The sequence below is a fragment of the Tetrahymena thermophila genome (genome assembly GCF_000189635.1).
Source record: "Tetrahymena thermophila SB210 genomic scaffold scf_8254565, whole genome shotgun sequence".
Lineage (NCBI taxonomy): Eukaryota > Ciliophora > Oligohymenophorea > Hymenostomatida > Tetrahymenidae > Tetrahymena > Tetrahymena thermophila.
In genome coordinates, this window is record NW_002476336.1 from 360,547 (window position 1) to 384,924 (window position 24,378).

The 24,378-nt window shown below is 22.9% G+C and overlaps 6 protein-coding genes across 6 annotated transcripts; 2 read left to right on the forward strand and 4 right to left on the reverse strand. All coding sequences in view use genetic code 6, as the record gives it.

Moving 5' to 3' along the window:
- Positions 1 to 860: 860 nt before the first annotated feature.
- Positions 861 to 3,857, reverse strand: TTHERM_00471550 (cation channel family protein). Its single transcript, XM_001033041.3, has 7 exons — positions 3,342 to 3,857; positions 3,090 to 3,254; positions 2,983 to 3,043; positions 2,371 to 2,905; positions 2,070 to 2,215; positions 1,428 to 1,931; positions 861 to 1,254 (listed from the first exon to the last, which is right to left on the reverse strand). The coding sequence occupies exons 1-7, from the start codon at positions 3,809 to 3,811 to the stop codon at positions 982 to 984; spliced, it is 2,154 nt and encodes a 717-aa protein (XP_001033041.1). The 5' UTR covers positions 3,812 to 3,857; the 3' UTR covers positions 861 to 981.
- A 1,076-nt stretch (positions 3,858 to 4,933) lies between these two features.
- TTHERM_00471560 (transmembrane protein, putative) lies at positions 4,934 to 10,992 on the forward strand. Its single transcript, XM_001033042.2, has 12 exons — positions 4,934 to 5,374; positions 5,448 to 6,097; positions 6,164 to 6,813; positions 6,870 to 7,309; positions 7,365 to 8,328; positions 8,394 to 8,587; positions 8,634 to 8,843; positions 8,895 to 8,984; positions 9,034 to 9,426; positions 9,526 to 9,983; positions 10,048 to 10,300; positions 10,353 to 10,992. The coding sequence occupies exons 1-12, from the start codon at positions 4,952 to 4,954 to the stop codon at positions 10,989 to 10,991; spliced, it is 5,364 nt and encodes a 1,787-aa protein (XP_001033042.2). The 5' UTR covers positions 4,934 to 4,951; the 3' UTR covers position 10,992.
- Positions 10,993 to 12,108: 1,116 nt separating this feature from the next.
- On the forward strand, positions 12,109 to 12,603 carry TTHERM_000471619 (transmembrane protein, putative; the record flags this gene model as incomplete). The annotated part of the gene is made up of 1 exon (XM_012798710.1): positions 12,109 to 12,603. The coding sequence occupies one exon, from the start codon at positions 12,109 to 12,111 to the stop codon at positions 12,601 to 12,603; it is 495 nt and encodes a 164-aa protein (XP_012654164.1).
- Positions 12,604 to 13,560: 957 nt separating this feature from the next.
- TTHERM_00471620 (von willebrand factor type A (vWA) domain was originally protein) lies at positions 13,561 to 15,603 on the reverse strand (the record flags this gene model as incomplete). Its single annotated transcript, XM_001033046.1, has 1 exon — positions 13,561 to 15,603. The coding sequence occupies one exon, from the start codon at positions 15,601 to 15,603 to the stop codon at positions 13,561 to 13,563; it is 2,043 nt and encodes a 680-aa protein (XP_001033046.1).
- A 1,184-nt stretch (positions 15,604 to 16,787) lies between these two features.
- Positions 16,788 to 19,698, reverse strand: TTHERM_00471630 (C2 domain protein; the record flags this gene model as incomplete). Its single annotated transcript, XM_001033047.2, has 4 exons — positions 18,535 to 19,698; positions 17,949 to 18,331; positions 17,212 to 17,899; positions 16,788 to 17,144 (listed from the first exon to the last, which is right to left on the reverse strand). The coding sequence occupies exons 1-4, from the start codon at positions 19,528 to 19,530 to the stop codon at positions 16,788 to 16,790; spliced, it is 2,424 nt and encodes an 807-aa protein (XP_001033047.2). The 5' UTR covers positions 19,531 to 19,698.
- A 1,311-nt stretch (positions 19,699 to 21,009) lies between these two features.
- On the reverse strand, positions 21,010 to 24,080 carry TTHERM_000471639 (C2 domain protein; the record flags this gene model as incomplete). The annotated part of the gene is made up of 10 exons (XM_012798711.1): positions 21,010 to 21,440; positions 21,494 to 21,571; positions 21,628 to 21,859; positions 21,911 to 22,035; positions 22,088 to 22,309; positions 22,372 to 23,016; positions 23,067 to 23,473; positions 23,626 to 23,765; positions 23,818 to 23,933; positions 24,044 to 24,080. The coding sequence occupies 10 exons, from the start codon at positions 24,078 to 24,080 to the stop codon at positions 21,010 to 21,012; spliced, it is 2,433 nt and encodes an 810-aa protein (XP_012654165.1).
- Positions 24,081 to 24,378: the final 298 nt, after the last annotated feature.

Below are 24,378 nucleotides of genomic sequence, written 5' to 3' on the forward strand. Positions count from 1 at the left end.
AGTTTGATTATTTTATGATAGCTTAGAATTTGTTTTTATTATTTTTTTTTTGCTTGCTAATTAATTATCTTTTAATTACTTTGATGTAGTACTGATTTGATAATTAAGAGGCTGAATAACTATAGGATATTTTTGATGAAGACCTATACTTAATTAAATTCAATAGTCGATTGCTGTCTATTGTCTATTCATAAGCACTTATATGAACTATCTTGATTAATTTCATAATTTTTTCTACCGAATTTAGAGAAAAGGCATCTATCTACAATAATATTGCATATTATTTAAAGAGATGCTATAATATCTGATGAACATAAGCTATAATGCTAAAATCTAATTACGAGCTTTAAATTTGCCAAAATATTTAACTTTAATCTTAATCTTAAAGAATTAGATAGTTATTAAAATTTGTAAGTAAAAATTTAATCTATCTAGCTTTAAAATTAGTTTTATAAGCATTAGAACTTAACATTTCTCTTTAAGTAAATTAAATATTTCATTACTTTTATTTGATATAGACAGATTGATAAATAGATTAATTATTCATTTTGCAAAATTGAAGTCTTTGTATTAATAAATTCAATTAACAAATATATCTTTTTTCTTTTATCCAATTGTGCAAATACTATCAATATTTGTCTTACAAATCCTTACATAACAAAAATTTGACATGATCACATCACTAAACTTACATTTCTTAATTTTCAGAAATTAATTTAAATGTAAGTACTAAAAAAAAAATAGAAAACTATTTTATTTCTTTTATTTATATATAATCAATCACAAATAAAAGTACACAACGAATCAAATTAGTTGTAAATATACACGCATTCACATTTAATATTATAATCTAATTTAAATTTCTATTAATTTAAATAATTTATTAATATTTGCATTAAAAATAAATAAATAAATATGAAGATAACAAAATTTAAATTTCATTATGACTAAATCACTTTAAAAGTAAATTATTTTTTTAAATCAATTCTATCTGTCTAATGTTCTAATTAAGCTTTTTAGTTATTATTGTTGATTTTCCAAATTTTATTTTTTCTACTACTTTTTTTCTTCAATTGTAGGATCTATTTCATTTATGCAATTGTTTACTTTATTAAATCTTTTTTCAACATCCATTAAATCATATCCAATTGTTGCTTATGTTGCAAATGCAGCTCCTTATTCTTGGATATATTACTATTTTCTTTTTTAAGAATAAACAAATTTAAGCATATTTCTGAATATTTTTTGAGCAGCCTTTTTTTACATTTATAATTTTAAAAGAATTAAAGATTAAATATGTATTTTTGAAATAGAAAGCAAGTAAGTATTATTTTTAAAAAGTGATTTCATTTTGTTATAATAAAAATGCAGATGAATCTATTCATTTCTAGAAAGAATTTTAATTTTAATAAAAAAAATAATATTACATCTTCTGATATATTAATACCTTTTTTAACTTTTACTTGCTAAACCAAAGCTTACAGCATAGAATTTTTCATAGTCTTAAATGATTAAAAACAGACAGATATGATATGCTCTTTCATTTCTTTGTAACGATTTATAGTTTCTAAAAAATTATTTCTACTCCAAACAAGGAGTTTTACGTTTTTTGAAGCCTTAAAATCTACTGCACAAAGGTTGTTAGAAAGAATATTAACAGCACCAAAATAAAATCCCTATGAAAAAAATCTTGATACTTTTATATCATCTAAGGTAAAAGTAGCTTCTATTTCTCCTTATTAAACTAAATATACTTCAGAAAATTTATCTCCCTATTTACATATTATATCCCCTTAAGAATATTTCATAGGAATGAGCTAAAAAGCTGTATCTATGTAAAACCCATAGTCACTGCATTCAAATTTTCCATTAAGAAGAAATAAACTTCTAAATTTTGTGTAAAATATATCCTAAAAGAGGTGCTTAATCATCTAATAAAAAATTTTATTAATGTAATATCAATATGTTTTTTAGCTAAATAGAAATTTTATTTACACCTTAAAATCACCAAAAAACATAAATAAAAACTTAAAATAATTAAAAACATATCTATTTGCATAATTAATTACCTCTCTTTTAAGATCTTAAGGCATCAATTAAAAATATTTATCACGCTGTGAAATCACAGAAAGCCTTGAATTTCTGTAAAAATAATCAAAGTGATTTTAAATTTAGTTAACTAGTTTCTTATCAATAGATCTCTCAGTATAATTGCCTGTAGTTAAACATAATGAATTAATTTTATAAAAAATGCGAATTTATTTATTCTTTAAACAAATTGAATAAAATTATTTTTGATGACAAAAAGTATTTAAAAAGCATTTTAAATGCATGTTTTATTGAATTTATTAATCAATTAATTTAACTTACTTAGAGATAATATCCATTCTTCTATTTCAATTTTTCTATCCACATATCCTAGTTTCTTCCAATAATTTGTAAGCACATCATTAAAATTATTCATTATAAAAGAAAAGAAAGCTATACCACATATCATCATAACTATAACGAATATACGCTCATTATTAGTTTAAGGTGTTAAATCACCGAAACCGACTGTAGCAAATGTTGTTAGCACAAAATAACAATTAGTAACAGCCTTTTTCCAATCTGGCATATATTAAATACCGTATTCAGTTATAAAATTCTTTCCTTCAAGGTCTTCATAATCTACAGAGATTAACATATAATACCAAAGGCAGCTAACAAAATAAGCTAAACTTAAACCAGTCAAAATAAATTAAATATTTCTATAAATATATCTAAAAATAAATTATGTCTTCACTTTATCAGAAGTGTCTGAGTATCTTAAAATGGTATTAACAACATTTATAAATCTATCTTCTTTAATCAATTTCAAAAAACGAGGCAACCTGAGCATTCTAAGAAGCTTTACTACTGTTATCTGTATAGTAAACAATAAAATCATATTTTATATAAAATTTTAGAATTAAATTATTAAAAACTTTAATTATTTATTACATTTTTATCAATAACTTGCCATGGAAATGTGGAAATAAAATCTAATATGAAATATCCTTTTCTAAAAATAAAAAATTCTAATTTATATTCAAATAAATTTGTGTTACGTAGTGTATCTAATTGCAATCAATTTTAAATCATATACTACTTCATCTTCTTCTGGGTTATAGTAAGCAGAGAAGAAGTTTAGTATTATATCAGTAATAAAAAAGCTCTCTACTAAGATCTCATACCAAGTCAAATCTGTGTTTTTGCTGCTATCAAAAGAAATCCTATATTTTTATTTATAATGCTATTAGAATATTTGATGTTATTTTAATAATTCAAAAATTTTAGTTGAATTCATTGAATATAAATACTTGTAAGCATTATAAAAGCATGAGAAAAGGATTGCTATTATGGAAAGAAAATCCCAAATAATTCTAAATATTGATGTAGGCTTAATTATTATATATTTTTTCATAAAAATCATAAATTTTTATTTGCAAGTCTTGCTTTAGATGAAATCTTAAGACTCTTTATTAGGCCTAAAAGAGCTATATGAGCTCATCCCTTAGTTATAATTAACAACCTTACCTAAAAATTACTTGATTTATTTTTTATCTACAACAGTGCTGGAAATTATTGTTTTTTTGTTTGTTAATGGTTCTTTGTATTATATATTAATCTGTTACTATGAAAACCTATCATTATGGCTCTTATTAATTTACTTTTAGCTCTCAAACACTTAATTGTTAGAGTATTATTATTATTTTATAGATAATTTATCATCCTATTGGGTATTTTCTTAAAATTAGCTTAGTTTTGTTTATGGATTTAATTCAATCATTTCATTTGATTTATATTATATATTTGTTTAGATAGTTTTTTTAATTCAGCAAAAAATATTGTCAAAATTTTTTCTGTTTGGTTGATATAAACACAATTTAAATATTAAAAATAGAATTTAATCAATATTTGCCAACAAAAATATTGTACAAATTAATCAATCAATTAATTTATTTACTGATTGATCGCTTACTAGAAATATTTCGAATATTCAGAAGCAAGGAAAAATAAAATTATTTGATAATTAAAATTTAATTGAAACAAAGAGCTACAACAATTAGTTTTTTTTTAAAAATCTATTTCTGTTATGCATCTGCAATTAATGTGATAACAGTTAACTGTTTAAATTTTAAATATATTCAATAATTAAACTCTTGTTAGACTAAATATGAAAGGAATTGATAAAAAGATTGATCACATATCTTTGATAAAATAATTGATTGATTAACTACAGTTATAATTTAAATTATCAAATATATAAATAGAAAGATTTATAATCTGAATTAAATTTCAGACTGTTTATTAGATGAAAGATTATAATGAAGAAACAAAAAGTTTAAAGACAAAATTTATTTAATTTCTAATAAGAATTACATAATTTAAATTGAATATTCTAGATAAATATCTACCATATTATTCAATTGCTGACTCACTTATTCTATTTTTAAGCTATTTTTAGATCTACTCTTACATCAAAAACTTCTACGATATATGCTTTTAATTAGAGGAGGAAAATTCTTTTAAAAATTTAAAAATATAATAGCTTGATAAGATAGGATGGTATGTTTCCAAACCAATTTAAGACTTATCAGCTAACTACTTTACAGATGAGTCTATTATATTTCGCTCATTTTATTTATTATTTTCGTATATAATTTACTTTTCTATTGTAGGAATAGAATTGATACTTTAAAAATTAAAAAACTAACAGGCTATCTACTATGCTTCTAAATTCTATGCTTATACAATAATATACTTTAATGAATTCTTGATGTTAAATATGCTTGATAATTCAATAATATCTACTTTCTATCTTTCAAAAGGATAATACACTTACTTATAAATATTTCACATTTTATTTATTATTATAACTATATTTTCTTCTTTCTTCTTAGAATACTTTTGTAGTTTATCTATTAATATGAATGGCAAATCTATGCTCAAAGTAAAGTAAAGTAGATTAAGTATGATTAAATTAATAATTAAAATTATTCTGCCTTTCATAGCTTTCTAAAACATAAATAATCCAAATGGTCAAAAAACAGCTCAATTTATTTTAATAAGTTTATTTGCTTTATCATATTTTACTTTAAGTTTCCTTGATGAAATTTTAAATCACCCCTACAATAGCATTTAAATGTCGTAAGCTAATCTTGCCGGGATATTGATAAATATGATTATGGTTGTTTTAAAGGGTTTCTAGTATGGAGACTACATTAGTTATTCAACCCAAATGACAATTACTTATTTAGTTGTGCCTCCGTTATATTTGGCAGCTAATAAATTTATGTAAACAAAAATAATGAGAACCATAAGCACTGATGATATAAGATTGCATTAAATGGTATTTGAATATATTCAAGCATTAAAATTTATATTTTATAATTAATATATTTAATCAATTTTATGTAAAAAAGAGAGATTATGATGGTCTTTTAACTAAAATGAGTTATCTTTAGCAATTTTGCATTAATCCATACTAAAATAAGCATCTTGTAACAACTGTTTTAGGTGTAATAAATTCTCACAAAGCTAGTTGTATTGATTTAGAATGCTTTTGTTATAAAAAAAGTAACAAAAATACAATTAGTTGTTTTTAAGAAGAAACAGGAATTTCGGCAAACATAAAACTTATAGAATCCTACATTTAGTTAAGTCTTGAAAAATACATTTTAAATGCTGAAAAGCATTCTTTAAACAGTTTTGATTCACAATTGAGATTTACAAGATATATTTATTTTCTAATAGAAAACAAATAATTAACTAATTCTATACAGAAAATAAGCAGTATTCTCTATTCTTCAAAAAATAGATTTATTAATTTTAGAATTAAAATAATTTTGTTGCTCCTTATGAATAATTTAAGTAATATACTCTACTAATAGCAGACAAAAGCAATTAATGGACAATAATAAATAGAGCAACAAAACTAATACTCTCAGATGCTAGAATTCTCTAATGCTATTTCTCACTACATAAAATCTGAATATCATTTTGAGTTCATAATTTAATCGATACTTAGAATATTAAATCAAAAGATTAAATTGTACGAAGATATTTTTGTTTAGTAAATACAATTTTTTTTAATTAATTTATTTATTTAATGATAAATTATTTACATATTTATTAAAAGAAAGTAAGATATTACTGCTAGGTTATTGGAGCTGAGCAAAGATATGATACATGTTGAAAAGGATTTATTTCATTTCTTTTAAAAATTCCCATCAAAGAAAAATATATCCATAATATGCTTTTTTTAAGCAGAAATAAGAAATAATTTTTTGAAAGCTTATAACTTTGCTAATGGGTTGTCTTTTAATAAATTTTTAACTTCAGTGCAATTAAATAAAAATAACCAATTAAACTAAATAGATAACTACTTGCTCAAGTAGATGAATTTGTATGATAATAATAGTATAGTCTCGTTATCTATTTCTTATGGATAAAAAAAGGGGGAATTAATCTCTTTTAGTGATAATGCTCCTTATTTATTTGGATATAACAAGTAGTCATTTTCTATTCTAAGAAACATTAATGATTTAATTCCAATAACTATTTCAAGAAATCATCACAAATTTTTATTTAATTTTTTGATTACTTCAGAGAGTAAATTTTACAAAGACATCAATATTTCTTTCATATAGCATAGTGAAGGATATATAGTACCAATTGACTTTACCTTTGACATTAATTTTCATTTGAAAAATGATTTTGCTTTTATTACTTTTATGAAAAAAAAAGAATTAAGTTAGAATTAATAATTTGTAATATTGGATAATAATGGTAATTAAATTTAGTTAATTGTTTGAAATTAATATATCTTGTTTATATCAATTCAGGTTAAATTGAAGGAGTTACCAAGGGATTTTAGAAATAAGTATTGATGAGTAGTGAAGATGAAAAAAAATTTCAGAATTTATTATACTCAACTAATTTTACACAAATGATCCCTGATTTTCCAGATTTAGTAAGAGATATGTCCTAAAAAAAAGAATCAGTTAAGTATTTTGATTAATAAACTATGTTTTATTACAAAACATTAGCTGACTCTTAAAAGGCATTAGCAGAATCTAGTGGCTCTAAAAATAAAACAGCAAACAGTTTATAAGATGATCAAGATGCAGAAAGGTCATCTGCAAATCTTAGATAATCAATGATTAAGTCAAAAGCTAGCAATTTGAGCATTTTAAATTCAATTAAATCAGCAAAATAAATAAAATAAGCAGTATTTGGAATTTCTGCCAAGAAAGTTGTTACTCATATAGGAAAACTAAACAAAGTAAATTTTATGAGTTAAATTATGATATTATGAATATTAAATATTTAAAATATAGAATCAAATAAATTAATTTGAAGTTAATTTCAAGCTACATTTAAGACAGTACAATTTTTAAGGATAAAAAATCCAATATTTTATAATAGAATTTACAAATATTAAGAGATATCTGTTTAGAAATATTAAAATGGGATTAATAATGAAATAAATTTTGGATAAGAAAACTGAAACTTAAAAAAGATAGGATAGCATAGACACAACCACACTTCAATAATAAACAAAAATAGCATTTACAGATAACGAAATTATAAAATTAGATGAAAGTATTGAAGATAATTTTTAAGATTTTGGAAAAAAAGAAGGAAAAAAAAATGGAAAAAATATCGATTAATTATAATAAGAACCTAGTAAAATCTAGCCTTTAAATATTAAGAATTAAAATTCATAAAGTCCTTAACAAAATGCTAGTAGTAAAGGAAGTGTTCACCAATTTAACAAATCTCACATTCAAAAAGGATTGCAAGCTTCATTTAATAAATTCGAATTTATATAACAAAAACGTCTCAGTTTAAGTTTAAATAGCAATCAGGCTTAAGAAGAAAGTATTATAAGAGTAAAAGGAACAGCAACTGGTAGACCCTTTGGACTAAGGTTAAGAGAAGATGATTACAAAAACTCTCCTTAGCAGATTATTAATTAAGAAGACTTAATCTAATTTGAAAAATTGATAAAGCAGAAAGAGAATAAAGATATTTTCAACTCTCCAAAAAATTTTGAGAATGCATAGGTGTAATAATAAACCTCGCCAAAGAGAAGAAACTCTTTTGAAATTTAATAACTTAAAAAGAAAAGTATCTCTGAATAAAGTGAAAGTAATTTAGATTAGAAAAATAAAAAAAAGAGTCGTTTATCTCATCGAAGATTCTCTTAATATAAGAAAAAAAGTGACAATGAACCATCTAATTATTTATATAGAATGATTACAGGCTTAAATTAGGCATAAATAGATACAGATTTGAAAGGTTTATTAAATAATTAAAAGCTTTAAATTTTAAATAATTAATTAATTGTTGTTTTTAAATTTTAGGTAAAAAGAGTTTAGCTGAAAAGAGAATTCTTTAAATTAATTCTTCTCTTTAAGATGAGTTATTTGTGAAATAAATATCCTAAGAAGGCATGCAAAGTTAATATTTTTCAGAATAATCAGATTCTATTTTAAGTGATTTAGATTTTGCTCTTAGTAAAGACTCTTCAGTTCATAATAAAAGCATGTTCACTAAAGTAAAACTTATTCCTTAAACAGTATAATTTTAAATTTCTTCATTAGATTTAACAGTAGATTTTTTATTCACATGGAGATGATGTCAATGATAAAAATAACTCAGACAACTAGGAGAGTAAATAGAAAGACTAGCTTACTCCAAGATCTTTATAATATTAAAATTAAGTTGATATCTAAAGTTAAAGATTTTTTGATCTTTTTAAAGGACCACAGAATGATAAATCAAAGAAAAAGCAATTGGATGATTTAGAAAAAGTAAGTTAGTCTCTAAAATTTTTTAATAATCCTTATTTTTTATTTAAAAAGTAATCTAGTGTTATGAAATTAAAGATATCTGAGTATTATTCAAAATACCTTCTTTATGAAAATTATACTTAACCATCATTAACCAAAAAAGTAAACTTTTTTTCAATATAAAATTTTATTTATAAAAATTTGTTTTTAGAATTATAGGTTAAGGAGAATGCTGTTTGCTTAGTTTCTATCCTTTTTGATTATGTGTTCTTTGCCTTTATATAATATGATCAATTAAGTATAAATTGTTTATGACTTGAGAAGTTAAATAGATTTGTTTTCAATTAACTCTGGTATTTTAAGATCACAAAACGAGATACAGTTATTGTTGAATTATAAAGAAATTTTAGATGTCACATTAAATATTCCCTAAAGAAAAGATAAAATAACTGTTTTAACAAATACATTTATAAATATATTTTAGAATGCGAACTAAATACAATAAAGTTAATATTTAAATCAAATTTACTAAGAAATAATATCAAAATATTATGTATTACTTTACACATCTCCTACTCACTAAGATAACTTATCAGTAAATTAGGTAAAATTCAGATTTTGTTTAACAAAAAAATTTTCATATTTTTATAGTCTTGTCCATTTAAATAAATAGTGATTTATTTTTAATAATTAATAAAATTAGATAATTATGACAATGATGAGGAACATTTAAAATTTAAGTTTAACCTCAAATATTTCTTAAGCCCTAAAATCTTATTCTTACAACTTCTATATTTAAAATTTGCAAAAGATTTTTGATATTCTCTAACAAGTTAATTTAGATATTATCTAAAGTGTCAAAAACTCAATTGTAGATAGCAACACTGCAACAATTATTGTTTTTCTTTGCTTTTCAATCATACTTTGTCTTTTTATAGTCAGCTAAATATTTTTCTTCCAAAGTTTTTCAAGACAGCAGGCATGTTAAATTGAGCTTTTTGAAAGTACAGACAGGGCACTTATTTAAAATGAGCTGCAAAAACTCTCCTTCATATCTGAAACACTAATTAAATCTTAAGAGCTTATGTACAGTTACGAATTCGATTTATAATTCAAAGAAAATAGTTTAATTTAAAATAAAAAAATGAACTCAATCTACAGGTAAAAAAGCTTAATTTATTGAATTAACTTATTTTATTATTTAAATAATTAATTTTAATAATAGATAAATTAGAAAAACTAATCAAAGAGTTAACATTGAGCTTTAAAACAAGGAAATTTCTAAAATTATGTTGATAACCCTCCAAATAATTAGTCTATTTTTGTTTATCTCGTTTGGATTAATTATTTATATTTATTTCAGTAACTTTTTGGTAGATTTCAAGAACAATATCAGTACACTAAATGATTATGGAGACTTTCAATATTTAATGCCATAGTTGAATCTTCTATGGTTTTATTTAAGTTAAAACTATTAAGTAAAATTTTTTCATTTTTAATTTTTTTAATTTAAAAAAATAATTCAAAAAGAATTCTTAGTACGTTTTAATCTTTTAAAATATGTTCGGAATGGTATAAAGCATCACAAATAAGCAGGTAGTTTCTGTGTTGAATAATTCAAATTTGCCTTCAAATTTTATAAAAAAAATTGAATAGATTAATTAATAGAATTTGTGTTAAATATCTTATAACATATTTAGTCCTTAATCACAATATTTCCAAACTAATTTATGCCCTCTATTGATTAAATCTGCTTTAACAAATGGCTTACTTCCATCACTGATGTATTATGAGAATATTTTTAGAAGCTTGCAATATTTAAATTTTTAGCTTGATTAAGACTATATAACTAGTGGTTCTATTGAAGGTTTATTAGTGGTAGATGAAGAAATAAAAAATTTACAAGACTCGCTAAAATCCTTCTTGAAAGACGATTCAAACATGGTTATATAAATCATTTATATAACATCATCGCTCTTTATAGTTTTCACTCTCATCTATAATATTTTTTTCATTTTCCATATCAAATATAAAATGGAAGAAATAGATATTGTCCATAGAAACACGTTATTCCTTATTCCATAGCATACTCTCTTTGTAGATTAAAGATTTATTACTAGGCTAAGGGCATATATAATTAAATTTAACATGAACTATATCCTTGACTGAAATAAAATACATTAAATTTATTATAATCAAAATTGTTTTCTTTTTAATGTTTGTTATTATTTTTTATATTAAATTAAATATTTCCTTTTTCTTTTCAATATATTTTATTTTTTCATACTTATATATTTTATGAAAAAAAAAAATGCCTGCGGAGGGGATCGAACCCTCGGCCTCGAGATTATGAGACTCGCGCTCTAACCAACTGAGCTACACGGGCTGAATTGATAAACTTTATAAAGTAATTTGCAATATTATATTCAAATTAAGTTTAAGATATTAAATAAGAAAAATGCCTGCGGAGGGGATCGAACCCTCGGCCTCGAGATTATGAGACTCGCGCTCTAACCAACTGAGCTACACGGGCTTAATAATACATATTTTAATTTTTTTTGTTCTCACTTCGGAATTTTAATCAAGAGCTTAATTTTATACTTAAAAATTATAATACAGAAAGTTAGTTATAAACTTAGATTATAATAGTGAAAGAAATATTGGTTGATATAAATAATACTATTGTAAATTCTTTTTTATTAAAGTTATATTTTAACAAAAATTAAACAAAAAAAGATTAACCCTATTATAAAAACAAAAATTAAAATATTTATCTTTATATAAATTATATATTTGATAAATTACAGTATTTTAAACTCTTTTTTAGAATATTCAAATATAATATTCAATAAATACCTTTTTAAAATAAAATCTTGAGTGAGTAGCTCACATCATTTTTAATATTTTTATTGAAAATTTGATTTCAATTAAATAATATAATAATAATCGAGAGAAAAGCAGTTAACTCTTAACAGAATATTAGATAATATTAATTTTTAGAAAATTTAAAAACTAAAAACTCTAAACTGATCATTAAATAGATGTTTAGCTTTAATATAAAAAGTGTAGATTGAAATTTTCAAAAATAAGAAAGATATTTATCTTTTTATAAAAATACATATTATATAAATCAAATTAATAGCCTAGATTCCTCTTTTTTTTGCATAAATTTGCTTAATTTTTATGAAATAAATTGTCTATTTTTTTAATAAATATTATATATATTTTTTCTAAAAATGTTTGAATTATTTATTGCAAAAGTAATTTGCTCCAAAAAAAATTAAATATGAATATAAAACAAATTTTAAAAATAAAGCAGATTTTTTCAAGATAATGTCAATGCTTTTATTAAAAGTATAAATATTTATTGAAATAAATCTATTAAAAAATATAGCTTACAAGCGCTTATAAGTTTCATGAATTTTTTATTTATTTATTATTTATTATTTTTATTTAATTTTATTTAACTTTTATATTATTTTAATTATTTATTTTAAATTATTTAATATATTTGTTTGTTTGTTTGATTTTTTATTTTTTATTTTATTAATTTGTTCTATTAATTTTTTCTCTATGTTCTAATTTTTTTCTTTTATTTTTCAATATTCAATTAATTTTAATTTTAAATTTGTATTTTAATTTATTATTTTTTCTCAATCTCTTTTTCTAATTTTCTAAAGCTCATTTTTATTGCCTATCTGTTTTTAAAAAATACTTTTTATATATTTAAAAAATTAAAATTTGGAGAGAGAATTTATTTATATTTGTTTTGACATTTTGAGGGTCCCATTTGCGTTTCTTTTAAAGTATTTTATTTTTCTTAGATTTTTTAAAAATTAGTTGCATTATTTTTATTTATATGCTCATAAAAACTAGTGGATTGGCTATAAAATAAGTTAAGAAATGGCTGTAGGGATGAGGTGCACATTTTTAACTATATTTTACAAGGGAGGTTTTAAAAACTTAAATAGATTGAGAGATTTGTCTGAATAATCTTCTCATCTAATATTATTTCTAAGAAAAATAAAATATTGATCTTGTAAAAGCGTTCTCATTCTAAAAATCTTATTTGGTAACTTTAAAAACTTTCGGGATAACTTGGCAAAATTATCATGTCTGTATAGTAGTTCCATTTATGGATTTAAAAACTAAGCCGAAGTCGATCCTAGAACGAGATTAACCTTTAGCAAACATCATTTATTTGATTGCTTTTTTAATAGAGTTTTCTTTTTCAGATTTTTTTTCCTCTATTTCTTAATTTTTAAATTAATTTCAAATTATTTTTTCCTTTGAAAGACTTTGTGATATTTTGCAAAATCACAGATTAGAAAAAAAAGCTTAAGTAAAACAAAAAATAGAAGCTTTAAATAAAAAATTAACTTTTTTATTGAAATGAACTTTAATATGAATACATATTAGTAAATTAAATACTTTTCATTTTTTTAATGAAAAAAAAAAATTTTCGCAGATTTTGAAATAGATTAAATGCTAATAATTCAATATAAAAATAATTTATAAAAGAAAAAATTAAGAAATACTGCTAACAAAAATAACATCAATTTATACAAAAAAATTAATATTTTAATAAAAAATTTATATATATATATATAAATATATTCTATTAATATTCTTCAAGCTGTCTATAATTAAATGAATATACCTTTAATCAATTCATAATTACTTTATTGTCATTTGGTTTTTATTTTCTTTATTTGATAGTATTTTATTTAATTTTTAATCACTGTATAAAAGCTTTAACTTGATTAGTAATCTAATCTCTTACTCTAGATCTAATGATGACTTTGCCTTCTTTCCAACCTTTCATTTATTTTAAATCTTCAACTACTGCCTAAGAGCCAAGATAAGGATGATAAGCAACTCTTTCTTAAAAGTTATGACCCAAACATATACATTCATAACCACCAATATTCATAGTATGACCGGTTTTAAGTACAAACTAGTAAATGTAATCTGATGTCTTTACTACAGTTTGACCTAACTCTTTTGGATATTTCCATTCTCCATTAACTCTAATAGGATGCTTTGGAGTAATCCATAGATCAGTACCTAGCTATACAAATTCTTTTGTTCCGTCTTCACATTTAGATAATACAACGCATTCGACTTCAACACACTAGTTTTCAAGTAAAGGACAAATAACTTTATCTCCTTTTTTAACTTCTTTTACCATTTTAAAGGATGAATCAGAAAGCTATACTAGTGAATCACCATGCATGCAACCTCCAGAGCTATAATTATGATAGTCATTCATGTTATAAGCACTACTATAAGATGAAGAACTTTAATTCGATTATTAAGATACTTAGACAGTTTAGCTCGCCTATTAAATTTAATCGTAATAATTTGCTCTAGAATATGGTTTAGGAGGAGGCATTTTCACAAAGGTTTCATCAGCAACTGCTCTTATTTCTTTGAAGGTATCTTTACCGTAATGTTAAACACCTGGGTCTTTAAAAGTATTGCATTATTAAATTAAATGGGCTCTCAACAGAGATGTTAAATAATGCTCACCCCAACTAGTAAATGTTTTGGCATCCTTAAAAGCTTCGCTGACTGTTCTTACTAAATCTTTATAGATACCATCAAAATGCCTATCATTTTAATCATGAATCTCTTCCATTTTTTCTATTAGATTCATTAGTCTATTTTTTATATCACTACTCTATTAGTTTTTTTTGTAAGACTTAATACTTTCATCGATTGCACTTATCACTTTATACCTGTAAATGTGATTATCAAAGTCTTATTCATATTCTCTAGAATTTAAAGTTGCCATAACTATTTTGTCTTCAATTTTTTCATTCTTTTACTTATCGCTTCTAAAGCTTTCTTAATAAATAACTTCTACTTGAGCGTATGGTAGATTTTCATCTTAAGGCATTTCTAAAATATCAAGAATATAATCTCTATTTTATTGGATGTTAACTACTCCTCCATAGATTATTACATCCTATTATTTTGATATTGATTTTGAAGAAATTGGCTGTTAAGGAGGGACATTAAACTTAAAAGAGTTAAGAGATTTTACTCTTAATTAGACATAGTTGGCAAAGACAGTAAGTGTATTTGCTAAGGCGTTAGCAAAAGCTGTTGCAATTAAGGTTGCATCAGGAATAAATGAATACATTCCATTATATTCTCTAGCTATTTCATCAAGAAGTTCACTATCACAGCTACTTCCAAAGCCAAAAGTGCTTATTGTGCATCTAAGTTAAGGGTTATCTTTCTTGTATTTCTTTAAAAATTACATTACATTTCTATCATCAGGTTATCCGTCTGTTAAGACATACATGGCTTAATTTCTATTTTAGGATTTACTTTTTGATAGAATATTTAATCCAACTTATATACCATGCTAGAGATTAGTACTACCACTTGCTTCTAGCTTTTCGATTTTATCAATAGCTAATATCTTGTTTGCATCATCCATCCTTAGTGTATCAAAAACTTCTATAGCCATAGAACTAAACACTACAAGAGATAAATCATCATCAGGCGTTAAAGTGTTTACAATCATTTTAAGAGCATGTTAAACGATATCTAAAATACTGAGACAGTAATTTTCAGATGAAGACACAGAGCTATTTGAATTTGCTTCAGTTCCCATAGAACCAGAAACATCAACAACACAGCAAATATTCGAGTTAGTCCTTCTTTTAATAGAAGCAGGAGGAATTAAGGAAATTCTTAATTTATTATCTTTGATAGATTCCTTAACAGTGAGCTAGTGAGAAATAGGTTTTACAAATTCAGATTCCATTTTTATTAATAAGTTTATTTTAAGATACAATTAATTTTATAAAATACTCGTTGTTGTTTCTCAAATTTAAAGAATAATTATCTATTATTATTATTATTATTACAAAATTTTAACACAAATTAGAAAATTTCTTATCGTTTCTTATCTTCTTCAATTTTCACATTTTAAAAAACCTTTTCTATTCTAAAAACTAATTAATTCCTACAAAAGCGTATAATCAATAAGAAATCTTACTTTTATCAAAAATAAAATATATTTCTCCTATAAGACAAATAGATTTGTATTTCAATAAGTTAAATGTCAATAATATTATCTATAAACTTTTCATGTGTATAAATGATAAAATTTTATTTATTATGTAATATAAAAGTATTATTAATATTACTCTAAAGCTTTTAATAATTTCTACATATAAATAAATGAAACAAATGCTTAGTAGCAATATTAAAATTTTACTACTTTTTTTTTAGTTTAAATAATAAATATTGTAAAGCAGTAAATATGAAATAAATTCAATATAATAATTTTAATTTAAAAATATTAAAAAGAATAACTATCTATTATTACTATTTTTAATCAAATATATATCTATCTATTATTAATTAGAAAATTTCTTATCGTTTCTTGTCTTTTTGAATTTTTACATTCTTAAAAAGCTTATCTACTCTAAGAAATAATTAATTCTATTGAAAAAAAACTCATTAGAAAGAAATATTACTTTTATCAAAAATAAAATGTATTTCTCCTAAAAAGATAGATAGATATTTATTAAAATAAATTGCATGCCAATATTCTATCATTAATATAACTCTAAAGCTTTTATAGTTTCTTAATAGTAAATAAAATAAGTGCTTAGAGGCTTTTTAAATTTTTTTTTTTCCTTTTTATTTATGAACTAATATTTGTAAAATGAAGGAATATCAAATAAATTCAAAAAATAATTTAAGTTTTTAATTATTAAAAAATTAGAAAGTAGGTTAAAAATACAGAAATTGCTTAGTTTCACATTGAGTTAGTTTATTTTTTTAATTAGTTTCAAAAATATGTTATAAAAAATATTTATTTACAATATACACCATAGTAATTAAAAATTATTCATTTTCAAAATAAATAAAAAAGATGATATTTTGTTATCCGTGAAAGAAATACCATCCCAAATAATATATTTACTATAATACAGCTTATCAAAGAGCTGCTGCATAATTATAATTTTAATGGTTATTATTATTATAATTATTATTATTATTCATAGGATATGGGTTAGGTTGTTATAAATTTAACTAATTCTAAGTCTATTCCAATTTAATTTTCTATAATACTAAAGTAATAATTACTTTTACTATTGCCATAGTTATCTCCAGAATTAAGAATAAAATCATGTTAAAACCACTAGATGGCATATAATTAAACCAACTAGAAGTAAATAAAGCCATCCATAGGATATCGAAAAATAGAGATAAAAGTAATACTATGGATAATCTATTGCAATTTTGGGGATTTAACTTGAAGATATCTGATTGAAGTATTAAAGAAATACAAACCTAAAAATATTTATTTGTTATTTAATAAATAATTTAAAAATATTAAATTGAAATTTAAAATATTTACATCAATAAAATTGGGTTTGAAGAAGCAGACTGCGGCAGATAAAATGATATAAATATATACAAGCTTGTTTTTAAAATCTATAGCCTCATCTAAATCTGATTATTACTCTTTTTATTTAACATTTAAATCCTATTATTAATTTTCAAATGCCACTAATCCATGATCTTAGGTTTTTATTTCTTTAAGGGATGCCTTTTTAGGTTCTTCATCTGATTCAAATATTGCCATACAGCTTGTCCAACAGTTGCCTTCTTCCTCAACATGTTACTCTCCAGGCACTTCTGGTTTAGATCTTTTTTTTGATTTCTTTTTCTTCTCTTACTAGAGATCTTCTTATTCTAACCTAAATGCTTCAATATCTCTTTCGAAGGGCTACCTTAATATTTTTAATAACTCAATAGTATCATTAAGCTTTTCCTCTTGATCTTTGATAATTGGTTCGAAATAATCGTTTTCTCTTAAAATATTTTCATAATATAATCTCTCTGAGTGAACCCATTAAATAGCTATACTAATTTGTTTGGTGATATCACCTAATGCACCTCCTTAGTCTTCTAAAATATACCATTCATCAATCTTCTTTTGGTGGAAGAATTATTTCAATTTTTAAGTAACATATCCAACTACTTTTCCTGTGGCTGCATCAACAAGTGAGAAAGTCAAGATAGAGTTAGGGTTGTTAATTTTTCTTTAAATTAAAATCAGATTAATAATAAGTTAAAATGTAAATTATTTACAATTTGAATTCCTCATCAAACACAGGGTCAGATGAAAAGTTGCTTCTTCTAGTTTCTGTGTATTGGTTTATGTCGAATTAAATACGGGTAATGTACTAAGATTACCTATCAAGCCCTTTTGCTTTTTGTATTTCTATGTAAAGAGTTGATTATTGATTATGGTTAGTTTACTCATTTATTCTAGCTTATTCCTAAAGTTATATGAGTTCATTTAATTTATCCTTTGCTAATTAAATCATTTTTTCTTATTGATCCATTCTATTTTCTAAAACACTGATTGCTTTAATATAAACGTCTAAGAACTATCTGACAGTGTAATTATCCTATACATTAGCTTCATCTTTAATTTGTTGTAGTACTTCTAAGTCAAATTAGTTTGAAGGCTTGATTGATTTTGTTAAAATAAAAATGTTTGATGCAAAAATAAGTTATTGGCAAATAATTCAATGCGTTTAATCAAAAAGAATAAATTTTTATCAATAAAATTTAATTTGATAAATAAATATTTATTTATTTATTTATGTTCAGTGAAAAATTTATAATTTGAAATTTTTTATAATTATAAAATCAAACGATGATTAATTACCATATTCAAAATTTATAAAGTTTGCTCATCTCCAATCTACGAATCGAGCTGGTATCCGCAAGCAAAAAAGAATTATGCATATTAATGAAAAAGACTCTATTACTCTTCAACATTAAATTCATTGAAATCAGCAGGTTTAATTTCTTGAAGTAACGCAGAATTATAATAAGATTATGAAGGAGGAAATTTACTTCCTTGCTTGTGATAATCATTACTTTTTGGGTTATTATTTTCTATATATTCTTATTGGTTTATAATTTAATTCTTTTTTATTTCTGAAGGGGCAGCTGGTACTCTAGCAGTTAAATTTTCTATTTACAAGTTATTACTGCTAAACTATACATTATTATTTCTTTGAGAATATATACCTTCATTAGCAGTTTGAACTATGCTTTGGTTTGCAATGACAGGATTTTAACCATATTGATTAGATTATCTCTCGTAGGGAATGTTACTATCTAAACGAGCTTGTTAGCCTATACCTTAATTACTAGCTGATTAAGGTCTATATTATGAATTAAGATCTCTCTATTAAATAACTCTGTATTAGCTATTTCCTATTTAATTATCTTAATAAGCTTAATTCTAGTATTAACTCATGTTTGAAGGTTTATATCCTACTTACTAAGACTGATTTATCATTTAATTGGCCAAAGGAGCAGGATTGTTTTATGCTAACTAATTTTACGCTGTAGTTTTATTCAATACGGCACTCTAGAATTAAGATTGAACTTAAAAAGGAGTTTAGGATTAACTAATATTAGCGACTCCTGGTTAATAAGCTGAGCTGGAAGGCTAAAATGTATCTTACTTGGCAAATGACTATGGAGGAGCACTCCTTTTAATTTGATTATTTTCTTATCCCTCGCTTGTTTATATGAAACCATTGTAATTATACTCGCGCTAGTCTATAATTTAATTCCCTTTTTTTTATAATTCGGTCTATTAAATTATAAATGGTTGTTAACCAAATCCCTAACTTTTATAGGTTGACATTACTTTTAAAGTGTTAAATTTAGTTTTAAAGTTGTATATTGCTTTTGAGAATGAATCGAGCTAGATTGCTAATAAGCTTTAGTTATTATTATTTAAATACTAAAGTAATTATATTTTATTTATTGCTACAAAGATTTGTTTATATTTTTTCAAATAAATTGTTTTGAAGATTCAAATTAAGTCTTTTCTTATAATATGAAAAAAAAAATGACTGAATCACATATATCTTAAACAAAAATGAATTAATTAATTAATCAATCAAAATAAATAAGTAAATTAATAAAATTTGTTTGCCATCAAATAAATAATTTTTTGTTTCATAAAAATAATCTAAATGTTGTTTTTATTTTGAAAGTTTAAAATTAAAATACTTGCTTGAATTAATTATATTTATTTGCTTATTAACAGAATAAATTAAAAAAATTTATTTTTATGAAAGGCTATAAATTTCTTAAGATACTCACTCACTGCTAATATCAATCAAACATATATTTACAATAAATTTAGTTAAATTTGATTGATGAACTCATTTTTATAAATAATTTCAATCTATAATAAGTAGATTATTTTTAAGTTAAATAAATAAATCTATTTATTTAGTTTTTACTCTAATTATAAAAATTAAAATTTTTGAGTAAGATAAACTTAAAAATAAAATTCCTTTCTAATTATAGCTAACTCTTAAAGCATCTTTTGCAAATAAATAAATCTAAAATTAAAGCATAAATAAATTCATCTGAAGTATAATATGTTTGAACTCAAAAGAATGAGAACATCATTTTTAGTTTGTTTAAATTGATTTTAGATAATTATTTAAAAATTTGTAATTTGTATAATTTTTCTCTGAAATATTACTTTAAAAAATAAAAGCTTAAAATATTTTTTGGAAATTAACTTAAATTAATAAAAATAATTATTTCAAGAGGTCAAATTTATTTTTCAATAAATTTATATAAAATTAATATTTTATAATATATTAACAATTAATACTGTTAAATCTCTTATTTAAGAAAAGTAGGGGGTAATATATTATTCAATAATATCTTAGATTAGGAGATATTTTATTTAAATTATTAAAATTTTTTTAAAAATTTTAATATTTTTATTTGTTACCTTCTAATAAAAGAAATAATTATTTTTGCGTTTTCCTATGCACTCCATTATAATATGATATTAAAAACTTTTGCAGAGTTGTAGTTTCCAATACAAAAAATGAATAATATTTTGATGGATTTAACAATTGTTAAAATAAATTTTTGGTAAATTAGAATATCATAAATTAATTTAATTTATAAATTTAAATTTAACTGATAAACAAAAAAAAGTTTGCCTATTTAAGGGAATGAATAACATAAAGTAAAATGTAATTTAATAAAATATAGCTTTATATCATATTTAATTTTGTAATAAATGCATTTATTAATTTAATTAATTTAATTTATTTGTTTATTTATTTTGAATAAAATAGTTGCTATTACCTCAAAAAATAGAAATATCTTAAAGTTCATTTAGTAAATTTTAATTGAGAACATATTTCTTTAAATCTAACTCATTAAATAGCTATCTTTTTCTACTTTCTTTTTCAAAATTTTAAGGGTTTTGATCTTATGATTACTATTATGAAGATGATGGTCTATGTGGAGGTTGAATTTAATTTTATTTAAATGCTGATCCACCTAAGATATTCTATGATCCTATTAATTACTACATTTAAGGAGATCCATGAGAGTTAGCTTACACAGATTGTTGTTGGGGGCTTTTTATGAAATTCATGGAATTGTTCTATTAACTTATCTAACTTTAATTTTGCAGATTTGGTTGAATAAAGGGGCCTATTTTATTATTTTAAACATTCACACTTGGAGATCCTAATAATTGCATTTTTTGGCTACTGTTGAAATTGCTATTTTCTAAGAAAGAGATAAAAATTAAAAGTTTTTTATAATCCTTTAAAGTTTTTTACATAATTAAGACATTGATTTATTATCAGAACCCATCGTGTATGTAGGTGGGAAAGGAGATCCTAGACTTTCAGGGATAGCTTTTGAAATTTAAAAAATGATTTAATTTTTAATTTCTATTCTATTTAAAGATTACAATTATTTGTTGAAGGAGTTTTCTTTAGTTTATCAAGTTTATTTATTGGCATGTCTTATTAAGAACCTGACCTTTCTTATCCAAACCCAAAGCCTGATGGAGTTTATGAAAAGTTGTACAAGTTTGAGTTTTAGTCTTCACTAATATTTCTTCTTATTCCAAATTAATCTTGGCTTAAAGTTTTTTTACGAATATCTTAAGAGTCGTTTCTCTGCATATATTGTCTGAAATTCTTTTTATATTTTAATATTTTATATTAAAATGTTTATTTTTCTTTATTTACATTTTCTGGTCTGTTGAAAGTAAAACCGTCAGAATCAGCTGGTCCTTCTGTGTCTCTTTTTTGGATTTCGAATGCGTTTGGATTCTAGAAAACTTCGGCATTGCTTTAATCTCTCAAGCTTGTTGCTAAAAAAAATTTATTAAATGATATTAATAATTCTAATAATGAAATTCTTACTGTCAAGGTTAATATTAGAAGAAGAAGATATCTGTTGTTTACTTGAAGAACCTCCATTAACTTTTTTGTTTAATTCTCCATCCATAAATTTTTTTAGCTCTGGTGTAATTCTAAATTTCTTCTAATTTTAAAAGTTGTTTAAGCTTTAAAGAGAAATCGAATTATAATCTATCGCTTTGAAAAGCTCTACAACGTTAGTGATGGGATTATTTTACTAAGATACTTGTTTTAATTAAAAATATATATTTCAATATATTTCAGTTTTATAAATTTTTATTATCTACCTATTACTTAGGCTATCTGGAAAGCTCTTTCTTAATGAGTTGGAGTAAAAGGTAGAGATTTTACTATAGCGACTATGTCGTCCTCTGACATCATGTTAAAATTAGGGTTACTTGTAAATGATTCAATTGATTTTGCAATATAATTTAACAAGAGTGAATAAATGTAATCAGTGTTCAAATAAACAGTGAATTCTAACTTCTTGTTTTCAAATGATTTTAGCTACTAGCCTTCAAACTCACACAACAAAATTTAAGGTGCTCTTTCTATAATTATGTGCTTAATATTGAAGCTTGTAGAGTATTCTTTATCATTTAATTTTAGTAAAAAGTAAATAGCTATAATTTTCTTGAAAGGATCTTTCGAAGGATCATTATCGCTACTGGCAGCTGCACTTGCAGATTCTGCTTCTACTGCTTTTTGTCGAGATTTAGATCCGTTTTATCCTGATTGACTATTAGCCGAGCTGCTCTAAATACTTGATTCTAATTTTAAATAAATTCTTAAAATTTTTCCAGTAATTTTATCATCCTCCATTTTTGCAACTAACTTCCATTAGTATTCATTGAATTTAAAAGGATTTGTTTCTTTATTAATTATTGAACTTATATTAGAAAGCTTCCAGCTTATGCTAGGGTGATTTTAATCTTAAAAAATAAAAATCAGTTAAATTTATAAAAAGTAAAAAAATATTTACAATTAATGCGCCTATTTATTATATTCTTTCTCTAAACAAAAAGTAACTCAAAGCAATCCTAAACATTACGTATATAGAGGATCACATCGACCATATCTTTATAATCAAAATTTTGCTTTTTTTTGAAATACTTAAGTGATCTCTCTATTATTTCTTCCATAATTTTATTATTTATTTTATTTAGTTCCTAAGGGTTATTTTTGAATATATGAATAAGATTTTTGGCTGTAAAGTTCATTCCTGTATTTAGTAGCATGTACCATATATCGCAGCTATCTTCACATGCTTTTAATTTCTTAAACGCTTCGTTTAAGAAGAGCAAACAATTATTCACTCTGATCCTTGGAATTAACACATCTGTTATGCATTTGTACTAGAAGTCATCTATTTAAAAGTAATCGCCCATCCTTTTTCATAAAATAGATTTATTTTTAATATTTTATATCATGCAATAAGCATATTATTAGTTAAGTATCTATCTATCTAATCATTTATAATAATTATTGTTTCAGTTTAATTTCAATTTAAACTTTTAGGTTAAAATTCTAAATTTGATTACCACAACAATCTCTACAGTGTCTAGTCAGTCAATTATATAGAACGATCACCCCATGAATTTAAATTTTTTTTTCTGATGTAGTCGTTGAATACGCTAAAGACTTCTTGACTTACCCATTTTGGAAGTGTTACTGTTAATGGCTTGTTTTAGTTAATAATTATGCTTTACTCATATTAAATAAATAATAAATACATTTTATGGAGAGATTGGGGGATGCTATATGAGAATTTCTCTTATTAATCCTGATTCTGATAAGCTTTTTAATTCTACAGCTTCTTCTTTTCCATCATAGCAGAAAATGATTTTTTCTAATTGTTTGATTTTGAAATATGATTAAAACTTAAGACTTACTAATATAATAATCAGTTTGTAAATAGAAAAATTAAGCCAACTATTTTATAAAAACACAACAAATTACCACCATTTAGAAACTAAAATTCCTCTACTTAACTCATTCACCTTAACTTTTAACCTAAATTCTAGCTTTTGTAATTTCCAGCTTTAAAATTTTATATTTATATGCAAACAAAAAGCAATATTTTTCCTATCCTATTTTTTTTTAGTTTTTTTTATGATAATCACTATTATTTTAAGATTTATAAATCAGTGTAAAAAAATTTTTTTGATTCGTTTAAGAAAATTTTGAAGAATTAATATTTGAAATAAAAAATTGTATTTTAATGAGAAATTGTTTAAAGCAAACAAAAATTAAACGATAATTAATTGATAAATAATTAATAGTAGTATTTAAAT